This window comes from Psammomys obesus, unplaced genomic scaffold (genome assembly GCF_907164565.1).
Source record: "Psammomys obesus unplaced genomic scaffold, mPsaObe1.curated_primary_1811, whole genome shotgun sequence".
In the NCBI taxonomy this organism is placed as follows: domain Eukaryota; kingdom Metazoa; phylum Chordata; class Mammalia; order Rodentia; family Muridae; genus Psammomys; species Psammomys obesus.
Window position 1 is genome coordinate 6,354,043 of NW_026596440.1, and position 14,180 is coordinate 6,368,222.

General features: G+C 46.7%; 1 protein-coding gene across 8 annotated transcripts in view; it reads left to right on the top strand.

Moving 5' to 3' along the window:
• The first annotated feature begins 7,698 nt into the window (after positions 1–7,698).
• The window catches only part of Cdc14b (cell division cycle 14B), an 82,051-nt gene continuing 75,569 nt past the window's right edge, over positions 7,699–14,180 (top strand). For all 8 annotated transcript variants that reach the window (XM_055598021.1, XM_055598020.1, XM_055598028.1 and 5 more), the window contains exon 1: positions 7,699–7,910. In XM_055598021.1, coding sequence (XP_055453996.1) covers positions 7,751–7,910 — 160 coding nt within the window. In that variant the 5' untranslated portion in view covers positions 7,699–7,750. The remainder of the gene's footprint in view (positions 7,911–14,180) is intronic.

Here is a 14,180-nt window from a genome sequence, read left to right on the forward strand (position 1 = left end):
GCCAGCTGCAGTCCTGTCACAGCTATGAACTGCAGATGACCCAAATACCACCACCAGGAAAACAGCTGGAGGACATTGTGGGTTATCATGTACACCCGTGAAAAACAAACCAAAGGTGTGCATATCTGAGAGGCAGTGCCTTAGCTACTTTTCTATTGTTGTGAAGAGACATCTTAACCAAGGGAACTTGTAGAAGAAAGCATTTCATGTGGCTCATGGCTTCAGAAGGTTAGAGTCTGTAATATAATGGCAGGGAGCATGGTACTGCAGCAGTAGTTGAAAGGTCACATATTGAGACAGTGAGACAGAGAGCCACCTGGAGTGGCATGGACTTTTGAAACCTCAAGGCCTTCCCCCAGTGACATACCTCCTCCAACAAGGTCATACCTTCTTCAAGGCCACACCTCCTAATCCTTCTCAAACAGTCCCACCAACTATATCCAAATATATGAGCCCATGGGGGCCACTACCACACAACATGATTCCAGAGAACAAAACAGTTGCAGAAAAAAAAATTCTTTATATATATACATACATACATCACACATATGCATATACATGCACACACACACACATATATATTTCTCTGTATGTGTGTGTTTGTGTGTATAGTTTTTTGCTTTTTTTGTGAGACAGGAACTCACTATGTATAGCCCTGGCTCGCCTGGAGCTCACTGTGTGGATTAGACTGGCATAAAATTCAGAGATCTACCTACCTCTGCTTCCCAAGTGCTAGGATTAAATCCTCATGAAGTGAGTTCAATCTCTGGGACTTATGTGGCCTCCAGCACACACAGACACATACACACACCCCCTTTACGCTGTGGGGCACATGCATATGACTCACTAACTCAAATATATACTCACATACAAACACAAACAATTGTAGTTTTGAAATAGAGGGCCAGGGCACCCAGCCGGCTTGGTAGAGTGACTAACATCTGTGAAGCACAGATCCCCAGTGCTGCCTAGGCTAAGGCATGGTGTCACATCCCCGAAGTTCAAGCACTTGGGAGATGGAGGATCACCCTCAGCCCAGGGTCACCCTCAGCTAATGCAGTGAGTAGGAACCAGCCTGGACTACATGAGAGCCTGACTCAGAAAGACAGTGTGAAGGAGGACAGCAAACGCACGACACATGTTCCTTTGCATGGTGCAGACTACTTCATGGGGACCGGGAAAGTTTTGGTACCACAGCAGGAGCACTCCAGAAGGACTGCTTTAGTGCTTCAGCTGCCGGAGCAGTGTGATTAGCCTTGTTCATTGCAGTGAGGCGTTTGAGAAAAGCATTTATGGCAGTCAAACTCGTTACTAGAAAAGTATTTTAAATATTATGCCAATCTCCGTACACTGACTTGAAAATCTAGGCAGGTAGTCAGAATGTTTTAAAAGGTTCTTTAGCAATCATTATAACTTGCTGTTATTTAGTTTTACCCAACTAGCTGTCTGGAATCAATGAGTCACTGACATTTCCAGATTTCAACCCTTAAGGACTTGAAATGCCATCCGTGAACATGTTCCCTGACTTAGTGTAAACAGGGAAGAGCATTTTATTTCTGAGTAATGTGTAGGAACATAGGCCTGCACTCTCACCTATAGAGTCCAAGACAGGAAGATACTGAGTTCAAGAACAGTTGGTGTAACCTAATGAGATCTTGTTTTATAACTGACAGAGAGGGTTGGGAGGATAGCCCTGTGGCTGAGCTCTTGCCTACCTTGCTTGTGGCTATTGCTTTGGTCCCCCAGAACTTCAAATATGTCTACCCACACAAATGATCCATATTTGCTAGGATTTTAGGAAATCAAAATTTAGCTCCAGAGATTGCCTAGTATGGAGACATGCTACCATATTTAAACATAAGCATCTAACACTTTTGCAGGAGGGAAAAAAAATGCATGACTTCCTTACACTGAGAACTGAATTTGGGGATGGAGAATCCCAGACTTTCAATCAAATCATACAAAATCCATCAAAATTCCAGCATGTGGGGCAGAGGCAAACAAAGCTCTATGGAGTTCCAGCCATCCAGAGTTGTAGTGACACTATCTCAATCAAAACAACATATCCCCAAACCCACTAGGGATGGAGATATAAGTTAGTGGGACAACATTTAGAACATGGGTTCAGATCCTAGCGTTAATACACCCTCAACAATCCAATAATATATATCGAATTTGCGCGCACACGCGCGCGCGCACACACACACACACACACACACACATGGCATGAGTTACTTTCACTAATTTTCAGAAGTAGATTGCCTATGTTATGGGTTCCTTAACCTTTGGATTTTTTTCCCCCATAATCTCTAACTTTGGATTAAAGGATCCCTGTTCATGTGACTACATTTAAAAATAGAATGGGGGCTGACGTGGTTCAGCAGTTATAAGTGTCCATTTTTGGGGGCTGGAGAGATGGCCCAGTGGCTAAGAGCACTGACTTTTTCCAGAGGACCCCGGTTCAATTCCCAGTACCCATATGACAGCCCCACAACTGTCAGTAACTCCAGTTTCAGGAGATCCAACACCCTCACACAGACATTCATGCAGGCAAAAAATAAAAATATGCACATAAAAAATAAAGAGAAGCCATTTTCAGAGTTCATTTTCCAGAACATGTATGTTGGATTACAGCCTCTTGGAGCTCACGCACCAGGGGATCTGAGGTCCTCTTCTGGCCTTACTGGGCAAATGGAGACCCAAAGGTGGGCTCAGATTTCCTCCCCATCAAGTAACTTTAATACAAAAGACACAGAGGAAATCACTGTATTCAAACTGTTCGTTTTCTTTTCAAACCAGAAAGTCTGCAAGAATGTTCTTCCTAGCTGCAACTGGAGAGGAATAAATTGCTTTTACATTTCTACAACCTGGGCCTGGGAAGAGACTTGAAATTGATGCCTTTCAATTATTTCCATGTCAATAAGGAGTTAGACAAGAATGTCTTTCTTGTTCTGTAATAGTTGGCAAGAAAAATGTGTGTAGTGTGGGTGAAGGAGGTGGTTAGCTATCTCTAATTACCTGATTATCTTTGCTGATTATGGCTGGGAAGCTTGCTGTGTCCTGCCCTGCGGGAAGGAGGCCTGGCCTGGCAGCTGGGCCAACAGGCAGAGTAGACTTGGATCTGCAGCCTCTTTTGAGGAGTCCAGGAAAGACTGTCCAAAGTCCAGTGTGTTAAAGGGGACCAGGACTCAGCCAGAAGAGCTGATCCAACTCGGTCAAGATGAGAGAGCCAGAAATAAATTTCAGATGCCAGAATATTGTGCCAGAAGAACATATCTGACATGGAGAGCAGCAAGCAAAGCAAGGCGAGGGATTCAGAGGCAGGAGAATGGCTATAGGACATGGTCTGACTTAGGGAATCATGTGCATGTCTGTGAAGAGGGTTCTTAGCTCACGGTCTGTTGCTGTAACAGAATACAAGAGACTGGGTACTTAAAAAAAAAAAAAAGAGGTTTGTTCAGCTCACAGTGCTGGAAGCTTATAAGCATAGCACCAAGCCAAGTGTGGTGGCACATACCTTTAATCCAGCACTTGGGCAGAGCATCGGAATGTACTGGATAACTGATAAAGGACCTCATTGTGGACATCTTAACAGACTGCAGTGAGAGTAGCATGCAGGAGAGAGACTGGGGGAGGTGCCAACCTCTCCTGACCTTGCTCCAGGAGACCTGCATTCACCCTTACCGGGGCGGGCGGTGCCCCCAAGACCTCCTGACTCTCCGATAATCCCCTCTCTTAAGGTCACACTGAGTCATACCCCTGTTGAACACCAAGCCCCCAACATACACATCTTTGAGAGATGTGCTCAAATCACATGTAAACCACACAGGTGGTATTTTGAAAGAGACTCACTGGGAGCCCAACAGAGCGTCACATGCTGCCACACAGCTTTAATACTGGCACTCAGCAGGCAGAGGCAGAGCTCCAGGGCACTCTGCTCTACGAAGTGAGTTCCAGGACAGCCAGTGCTACAGACCTTGTCACAAACAAACAAACACACACACACAAATTTAAAAACTTCCTTTGATTTTTATAACGTGTTTTGGGCAGTGATTACACACCATATGTAGTTTTATACCTCACTGAAGGAACACCTACTCTATTAGATTTCCATTCCTGTAAGAAGATACCTGAGATAATCAACTTAAAAAGAAAGGTTGTTTTGACTTACAGTTTCTGGGGCTTAAGCTTGGTTGGCCCATTGCTTTGGAGCTACTGGTAAGACAACAGATCACGGCAAGAATGACATGTGGAATAAAGCTGCTTACTCCATAGCCAAGAGCCTCTAACAGGGTACACTCAAGGGCCTCTGGGGTACACTCAGAATCCTTTTGCAGTCTTTGTTTGTATCATGTGCTAATTATACTTTAAAAAAATTTACTTTTAAGAGCCTGGTATGGTGGTACACACCTTTACTCCCAGCACTCAGTGGGCAAAGGCAGGCAGATCTTTGTGAGTTCAAGGACAGCCTGGTTTACAAAGCAAGTTCCAGGACATCCAGGGCTATTACACAGAGAAACCCTGTTTTGAAAAGCCAAAACAAAACAAAACAAAACAAAACACAGCAACAGCAGCAAAAAGGCAATTAAAGTTTACTTTGGATTCTGGAGACAATGTCCCACTCGATACTCCAGCTGACCTGGAATTCAGGCCCAGGTTGGCCTTAAACTCACAGTACTTCAATCTCCATGGACCGGGATTAGAGGTGTGTGCCACGTGCCCAACAGGAACCAATTTACCTAGTAAGCATTCTAAAATGATTTTATTCTATTACATTCGTGCTCTGCTTGCATGTGTGTCTGCATGGTAGGTGTGACTTAAGTGAGTGCAGGTGCCAGGTAGCCAGATCCTCCGGAGCCGGAGTTCCAAGCAGTTGTGAGCAGCCTGACCTGAGTGCTGGAACTGACTGAGGTGCTCTGCAAGAGCAATGCTCACTCTTAATGTCTCAGCTATCTCTCCAGCGCCAGCCTGAAATTCTGTTTTTTCTTTTTTGGTTTTTTGAGACTGGACTTCTCTGTAGTCTTGGCTGTTGTGCACTTGCTTTGTAGACCAGGGTGGCCTTGAACCCACAGAGATCAACCTGCCTCCGCCTCCCTGAGTGCTGCGGTCACAGGTGTGGCCCACTGTGCCCTGTGCAGCCTGAAATTCTTCATTCTCAGCTGTTGAGAGACTTCAGTCATATTCCAGAGTAAGGGGCTTCTTCTCCTTCCTAGGTCCCCATGATGTTCATTGTCCTCACTGTCCTGGATAGCCTTAGACCCAAACTGTCCAAGGTGCTTGACAAATACTACAATTCTGTGCCCAGTGATCAAACAATGAACAATAATGTACTCATGCAAGCAAACTCAGGTTCTTTCTTGTAGTCAAATTCTTAGAACCTGGAGGTCAGCTTGCCGAGAGAATTCAGACAATTCAAAGGGAACGTCCCCCACACAACAAAGATCAGTGGAGAGGTCTGCTGCCACCATCTAAACATGACATTTCCTTATTTCTTTAGTATGTGTGGAGGGGTGTGTGCCAGAAGACAGCTTGTGGGAGCTGGTTCTCTTCTAAAAACTGGTTTCCAGGGAGTGAACTCAGATTGTCAGCTTTGCTGACAAGTGCCATTCCACTGTGCCACCTGATTGGCCTTGACCCTTTTCTTGTTAGGAGACAGGATCTGGTTGTGGCCTTGGCTGGCTTCCAACTCCGCATGTCGCAGAGGATGGCCTTAAAGTCCTGTTCCTGTAGCCTCCTCCTTCAGGTGCTGACATTACAGGCCTGTGTGGCCATACCGAAGGGATGAACATGGACTTTTAGTTCCCAAGAATGAAAGGCTTGTCTGAATAATTAGAAGTTATAATCAAAAAGCCTTGTTTTAAAAATATTATTTCAGCAAGATCATAAAATTATGTATTTGCAAAATATGAAAACGCTTACATGGTATAAGTGTATACTTCAGGGTTTTTTTCCCCCTTTATTTAAGCCATGTGCATTTTGTTAGAACTTAGCCCAACATTCTAGCCTAAGGTGAGAGAAAATGAACCGATGTATGGAAACTACTTGGCTCTTAGACATTTAACTAAGCCAGTCTCAAAAAATAACCTGGCCCAGGGATGTGCCTTTCAGGCAGATCATTTGTCCAACACGTGCAAGGTTTAGAATTCCAAAAGCTCAAAGAATGGAACACACAGGACCGCCTCTTACCCGCCCGGCCCCCCCCTCCAAAAAAAAACCCGGTAAGGTGCCTGTAATCCTGGCGCTGGAGAGACAGATGCCATTTTGAGGGCAGTCCGGGCTTCGTAGTTAGTCACAACAAATAATCTCTTAAAATACTTTCTTCCCTGTAGTCCTACGGATTACAGTAGGGATTAAAAAAAAAAAAAAGACCTATTCTTAAATGTGTCACCTGGTAGCCCTTCTACTACGAGCCTTGAACAGTGTGGAAGACCTCCTCTTCCAGGTCAGATGTTTTTGCTACCGCTGCAAACATCCTAAATGTAAGGCCTTCGTTGATATCCTTATGGAAAAAAAAAGATGAACTAGATGAACTGGAAAGCAAGCCCGTTCTTCAGCGGGAGCAGCCGAGGAGGGCCGACCTGCAACTTTCCCTCCTTAGCTGGCTTAAGGGAGCGCCTCAAAACAAAAGACGCCAAAGGACCGTCGTGGGAGGAACTCCGTGAACTCTGCCTTTCCGAGAAGTTCCTTGGGGGAGGGGAGGAGGGGCTGAAATTCATCCGTCTCTGACTCCGGTTTCCCTTGCAGACTAGAAGCAGATGGAGTTTGGGACCACCGACTCTAAAGGCTGCTCTCCTCGCCCACATAGATGCTACCCTGGAGCTAGGCCCTTCAAAATGGCAGTTGCGGTCAAGTCCCAGAAAAGTCTGACATCTTTTTAACCCAGTAGCAAAATATGGGGCCGTATCCCTGCAGGAGGAAAGGGCTCCGCTGGCCACGTGCTCCAACACTTCATGCGCCATCGGACCGTGGGCACCTCGGGTAGGCACAGCCAGCAGCTGGAAGGTGCGGTAAATCGCGTCTCCAGGTGGTTCTTGGCGACGCTGAGAAGCCCTCGTTGCCCTGTTTGGAAAAGCAGCGCTGGTCTGAACTTTAAATTCTGAGGTCCACTCCCTGCCCGGCGACCGCAGAGCTGCGGGCCGTGTCAGCAGGCTGCACTCCTAGCAGGCGGCCATGACAAGGCTCCCTTGGCGCGAATCACAAGGAAACCCAAGGAAGATTTAAAAAAGAAAATTCCATCCCAAAGCCCCGGAGTGGCGTGGCTAGGGTGGGGCTGTGTAGGAACTTGGGGACTCCCTCGAGGAACTGGGGGCCGGGCCGTCACACCTGGGCACAGGAGACAAAAGTTGGGGTCCCACCCAGGGGGTCGCCAACACGCTCTCTGCCTGATTGGCGGAAGCGCTCAGACTTTTCTTTATGGCGTCACCGAGTACCTGCCTGTAGGAAGGCCCCGGCTGCGTGACGTCACGCCGCGCTGACCAATGAGCGGCCCGAGCCGGCGGGCCCCGAGGAGGGTTGTGGGCCCTTCTTTTTGTGAATGAAGCTCCACGGAACATCCCTCCTGGGGGTCCCCGGGAGCCGCGGCCCGCTGAGCTCAGACGCCCCGGCAGCTGCGTCCCCAGGCGCGCGCGCTTCTCTCCAGCGGCCGGCCAGCGCGGTGGGGGCCCCGGGGCGCGGACGGCGGGAGACGCAGCGCGAGGACCCGGGCAGCCGGGCCATGGTCGCGGTCCCCTGACGGGCCGCGGCCGCCTCCATGAAGCGCAAGGGCGAGCGGCGCTCGGCTTGGGCCACCGCGCCCCCCTGCTCGCGCCGCAGCTCGTCCGCCTCTCCCGGCGTGAAGAAGAGCCGCAGCTCCACGCCGCAGGAGCTGCACCGCCTGGACCAGCAGGACGACCTGTACCTGGACATCACGGGTGAGTCCCGCCACACCCCCCACGAGGCTCGCGGCTGCTCGCGCCTGTCGGCCCACGCGCCCGCGGCGCCAACTTTACCGCAGATGGGCCGAGAGGTCACCTCTGCTGGTGCGTCCGGCTCGGGAGTGTGTGGGGGGGGCGGCCCTGCCCTCGAACCCAGCTCCTCCCGGGCTAGATGGCGCGGTCCCAGCCGCTGCTGAGCCCCGATGGGCTTTGCTTGTCCCTAGGGCCCGCAGCCCCGCTGAGCCCCGGCGGCGCGTGGGGTCCCGCCGGGGCGGCTGGCCGCCCCAGCCTCCCTCTCCCCGCGCCGTCGCGCCCTTTTAGGCCTCCTCTGGGCTCCTTGCCCTCTCTCCCGCGCCCCCAGAAAGGTGTCACGGTGATGGCATTTGAGCCACCCAGCAAGCTGAGAGCCCAGAGGTGTCACTTTTGAGAAATCCCCGCCAGCCGGAGTAGGTAGAAAAGCAGCTTTCGAGGGTGATTCTTCTTAGTGTCTCAGCTCTTGAAGACCAGAGAAATGCGTTTGGCAGCTGCGGGGTTTGCCGGGATTCGGGGTGCTGATGAACGTGGAAATGCGTTGTCAGCTGCATAGCTGTCTGCGCGGTTGGGGGAATGTGCTGCGTTTTCTGAGGCGGAAGGTGTCTACCTGCGTGGGGGTAGGCTTGAACTTGGACTTTCCTACGTGGGCTCGATGGGTGAGAACATTTATTTATTTAGGAAGTGTTTAGACGAACGTAGAAATTTAGTAGAAAGTATGTTCGATATTGATGGGCAGCTAGAAAGTAAGACCGATTTTTAAAGGAAGCCGAGAGGAGGGGGAAAGTTTCTTAGCGTTTGAAGGAGGAAGAGGAAGGAGTTGCTTTAAGTACAGCTCCTAGCTGGTGTCTGCAAAGGTCCCCGTGGAGACGCCAGCCCAGGTTCCTTCAAAGAGACTTCGTGCACATCCCCTCTGCTCTTTCTTACTCTTAAGATGATCTTTGGTTAGGGCTATTTAGTAAAGGGCAAGTTAATTAATCCTTGTATAGCTCTGAATTGTAAAGGTTTGCAAGAGTATATTGAGAAAAGTAGGTGACAGACACAGGAGTGTCCTCTAGATGTAAGCAATGTTCCCAATTTCTCGCGAATTTTTCTAGAAACATCCTAGACCACCACACATATGTATCTCTTCTTTGCAAACCCATGCAGGATGGCACACAATTGATTTTTTTCATTGCTCTGCATTTCATAGCAAAATGCTAGCCTCCAATTTGTGTGTTCAAAATATCATTTGATTTTAATTACTACCTAGGCCAAAGGGTGTATAGTTTTAAAAGATTAAACTGTAAAAGATTTGTGAATTTAAATGCATTTAAAGATTTAAATACTTTATGAACAGTTTAGACAGTTCTTTGTTGAATATTTAGGAGGCTTTTTTCAACAAGAAAAATTGTAAGGCTGGGTGTGGTGGCACACACCTTTAATCCTAGCACTCTTTAGGCAGAGTCAATTCTCAGAGTGAGTTCAAGGTCAGCCTCCTCTACATAGTGAATGCCAGGACGGCCAGGTCTATGTAGAGAGAGCGTGTCTCAAAACCACAAAGAAAACAAAGAGAAAAGAAAAAACAGTTGTAAGGTATAGGTGGTTGTTTTCAATAAGAAAACATCTTCGTGGCCCGGAAGCTGACATTCAGAGCCTTTGTGCATGTAGGCCAGCTCTCTCCCATTGAGCTACAACCCACCAAAAGAATTCCGACAGCAGTCATTGGAGGAAATCTTTCTCTTCCATGGCAGGCCTTCCTGAGGAAGTCATCAAAGAATTAACCTTAAAAAAAAAAGTCAATAAGCCTGTCTCCCAGCAGGCAGAGGCAGTAGGATCTCTGAGTTCCAGGCCAAGCCTGGTCTACAGAGAAACCCTGTTCTGAAAAACAAAGAAACAAAAAGTCAATAATTCTGAGGGAGCTGTTGCGTTTTGTGCTCCGAATCAAAATACTGTTCAGTTACAAGCCCTGATGATGGAATGGTCCAGCCTCAGAGTAAGACAGCAACCAGCTACAGGGAGCAAGGCTTGAAGTCCTTGAGTGGTAACCTCAGGTTCCTGAAAGAAAAAGAAGAAAACCCAAACAAACAAAAACCAAAGACACCAAAACAGCCAGTTCTGTGTTATTTGCAAAACAAATTAATTTCATGTGCATGTGTGTTTATGTGCGCTGCAGGGATGCAGTGCCTGAAGAGCTGAGGAGAGGCCCCAGGTCCCAGGCGAACAGAGCTTGGCTCCCCTGCAATAGCAGAGCCATCTCTTCAGCACCCCTTTAAAAAATATTGGGTCCCATTATATAGTCTAGGCTAGCTTAGAACTCACTAATCCACATCAGCCTTAAACTCTTAGACCCTGCTGTCTCAGCCTCCTCAGTGCTGAGGTAACAGGCATCGGCTACCGTGGAAAGTTGCAGAGTCCAGATTGCTTTTGATTTTATTTCTTATTTTATGTGAGATGGTAATGAGGGAGGGAGGTAGAAGGCTTTGTGCTTAGCAAATGGCAACTGGTCCCTTCATTTACAGCTTGTTTTGTTGTTATCTTTTGTTTGTTTGTTCACTTGTTTTTTTGAGACAGGGTCTTACTGTTAGCAGGCTGCTCTGCTCTGAGAATATGTAGACAAAGTGGGCCTTGAACTCACTGAGCTCTATTACGGAAATATATGAACAGTTTGATTATTTTTTTTTTAATACTTCACTTTTTAAAATTTCTTTTTAAAATCTTTTTTAAAATTTCTCTTTTACTTTGTGTTAGGAAAGGGGAAGTGGGGAAGGGAGACAGAGAGAAGAATGTATTTCACTCTTTTTTTTTTTTTTTAACTTTTTAGTATTTCACTCTTACCAGGACTTGTGTGCACAAGTCAGAGGACAATTTGTGGGAGTGGGTTCACTTTTTCAACCATATGAGATTCCAAAATTCAGCAAAGGTCACCAGTTTTGGCTACGGGCTCTCTTACCAGCTAAGCCATCAGGATATTATTCTCTTCTTAACTGCTCAGTGCTATCCTTGTATGGCTGAATCATGATCCCTTCAGCAGTCAGTCGTAAGTGGGGATTGGGGAGTGTTAAATTCTATTGCAAATGGCTACAAAATCTCACTACATGTGTGACTGCGTTTATAGAGTGAATTTTAGAAGTGAAAATGTTGAGCCAGCATTACTGAGCTTCCGTGGACTTTTTGGCTCGTATGCATAGCGCCACCGTGTACGTTCGAGTGCAGGTCTTTGCAAGGACATGCTGTCGGCTCCTTGTAGCCGGGAGTATGTGTGTTGGGATGTTCGATGCCTCTGCATGTTTACATCTGCAGCTGCCAGACTCTTTTGGAAAGTACTTTCACTGTCAGCTCTCCTTCCCTTGAGATGCCAATCATTTCCACATCTTTGCCCCTTTTGTAGCAGAAGACATGGTTTGGAAAAATTAAAGCATGTTGTGTTTCGCCTGCTATGCCTCTAAAGCTTTTTCTCACATAGCCCAGGCTTTCCTCAAGCTTGCTATCTGTGTACCTGAGGATGACCTTGAATGTCGGAGCCTTCTGCTTCCATCTGAATGCTGGGTTCTGAATCACTGCCTGGTTTTATGTGGTGCTAGGACTAAAGCCAGGGCTTCATGCATCCTAGGCAAGCTCTGAGCTACATACATACATACATACATACATACATACATACATACATACATACATATCTCCAGGGTTTTATTTTTATTATTATTTTACCCCTAAAGACCCTTGGTGATTTTTTTTCCTTTTTCCTCTTAGACTGCCTCCCTAGTGCTGGAGTTAAAAGTGTGCTCCCCCCACCCCCACCCCCAGCAACCCTTGACTTTTTGTTTGTTTTTTGAGACAGAGTTTCTCTGTGTAACAGTCTGTGTCAGACCAGACTTGCCTCAAACTCTCAGGGGTCCACCTGCTTCTGCTTCCCAAGCACTGGGATTAAAGGCATGAGCCACCACTCCCAGCGACTGAGGACGTGTTTAAGTCTTTGAGCACAGCTGCAAAATCTGATCATTTGCAAGATCTAATAGCTGATTTATTTCACCTTAAAAAAATTGTTTTCCTTTATTTTTATTTTATATACATAGGTGTTTTGCTGTGTGTGAGAGGGTGTCAGATCCTCTGGAACTGGAGTTCCAGACAGTTGTGAGCTGCCATGTGGGTGCTGGATTTGAATGCAGGTCCTCTGAAAGAGCAGCCAGTGCTCTTAATTCCTGAGCAATCTCTCCAGCTCCTCACTATTTTAACTTTTAAGTTTCTAATTATTGAATACAGTTAGTAATAGTTACTATTAGCTGGCTCAGTAGATTGTTTTGTTTTATTTATGTTTTTAGAGACAGTCTCATTCATGTAGCTCGGTATGGCTTTGAAGCTGCTACATACATAGCAAGGATTACTTTGGACTTGTGATCCTCCTGCCTTCACCTCCCTAGTGCTGTGTTTACAGGCCTGATGTCTGCAGTGCTCAGGGTGGAGCCAAGAGGCAAGTCCTCCACTCGTCAGAGTACTTTACGACTTAGAAACAACCACAGCCCCTGTTTCAAGCTTCTTTACTCTCCCTCCTTTTCTGTTTCCCAGTGTGTGCTTTGATTTAGCCTTTAGAGTATCTATACCAGAACAGAATTTACTGGAGAAACTTCCAAGCCCCGGTCATTGGTCATCGGTCATCGGCACCGCAAGCTACTCCCGAAGTGATATAGACCAGAACACTTGTTTTTAGCTCCTTAGGAGCTTTAAAAGTCATAGCAGGTGTAAGCTGGGGAAATGTATTCATTAATTCAAGAAGTGTTTATTGAATGCTTACTATGTAAAATCCTCATGCATATTCATTGTTTGTCCCGATGGGAGCCTGTTTTTCTGGATAGCAGAGGATACAGTGACCCAGAACACTGAGCTAGAGGGCAAAATTAATCCAGTTTCATTGCTCCAGCTGTAGCTGAGGTGGTGAAATTTCAGGAACCAAAGCTCCTTGACCTGTTGACTTGTTTTTCCACCTGCAACATGTTTCTACATTTGTTGCATCCCGTGAATTTGGCTTGATTTCGCTGATTTCCATCTCTTCTGCTTCTTTGCTTCTGATAGATCATATTACTTGTCTTTAAATTTTCTAGCTCGGGCATTTCCATCCCACACACAGGCAAAAAGTTAGGCCTCAGATGTTCTAATTGCCTTTATGGCTTTTGAGTGGCCAGGCTTATGGGTGTGGGGAAGGTGGGTAGCTGCTGCAGGACCAGTCCTAAAGGTGACCCGAGAGCCTGGACTCACCAGTCAGTAGTCATACTCTGACCTCTGTGCTTATCAATGGTGTTGGAGAGAGCTGTGCCAAAGCCACACTGAAATCTTAGGATGGACGTAGAGGGCAGTGGTGCATGCCAATAACAGTCCTTAAAAATTCTGATTGTCTGTGAGTTATAGGAGAGATGCTTGTGAGTGTGCAGTTTTTAACATTTTAAATTACATTATTACTTGTGTGTGTCTGTGTTGTGTCTGTGTGTATGATGTGTGTCTGTGTGTTTGAGCTGTGTGTGTATGTCTGTGTGTGTGTGTGTGTTTGAATGTGTGTTTGTGAGTGTTTGTGTGTATATGTGATGGGTTTGTTTGGGAGTGGGTGGACATACGACAGTCAGAGGACAACTTACAGGAGCTGGTTTTTTCCACTGTGTGAGTCTTATCGATTAAACTCAGGTCATCAAGCTTGAGCATTGAGCGCTTTTACTCAGGGTCCATCTTCCTAGCTACATGTGTGGGTTTTAAATAATTTTAAGTGGTCATCTAGAGATGATGCAACCCTCCATTTTCCCCCTGAGGATGCCAACTAAATGCTGGAGATTGCTGACTTATGGAGATTGATGGTTTGTTTCTGTTTGTAAAGCTCTGGTTGTCCAACTTTTCTTTTCCTTTTTCTTTTCTTTTTTAGGCAGATAAAACTGCTTCCTAGTTGTACAAAAATTATTTGGCATGCTTGGTAAGTACCAGCTCATCCTGTGCCACTTGAACAGGTCGGCACGGGATGACCGGTACCTGCAGGTTGGCTCAGAACTGAAAATCAGTGAACTTGGACAAGTGCACAGTCACCATGTGCAGGTTCTTCTCCTTCGTGCTGTCCCCAAACTGCCCACTAGCACAGGCCCAGCTCTTCAAAAATGTCATTTATTCAACAATACCCAATTAATAGTAGCCTCAGGTGCAAACAATAAATACCAGGGCATCCTTGTTCTCTTGGCAGCTCTGTTCTCCTGGATTTGTCTTTGTGTTAATTGAGAACACAGAACG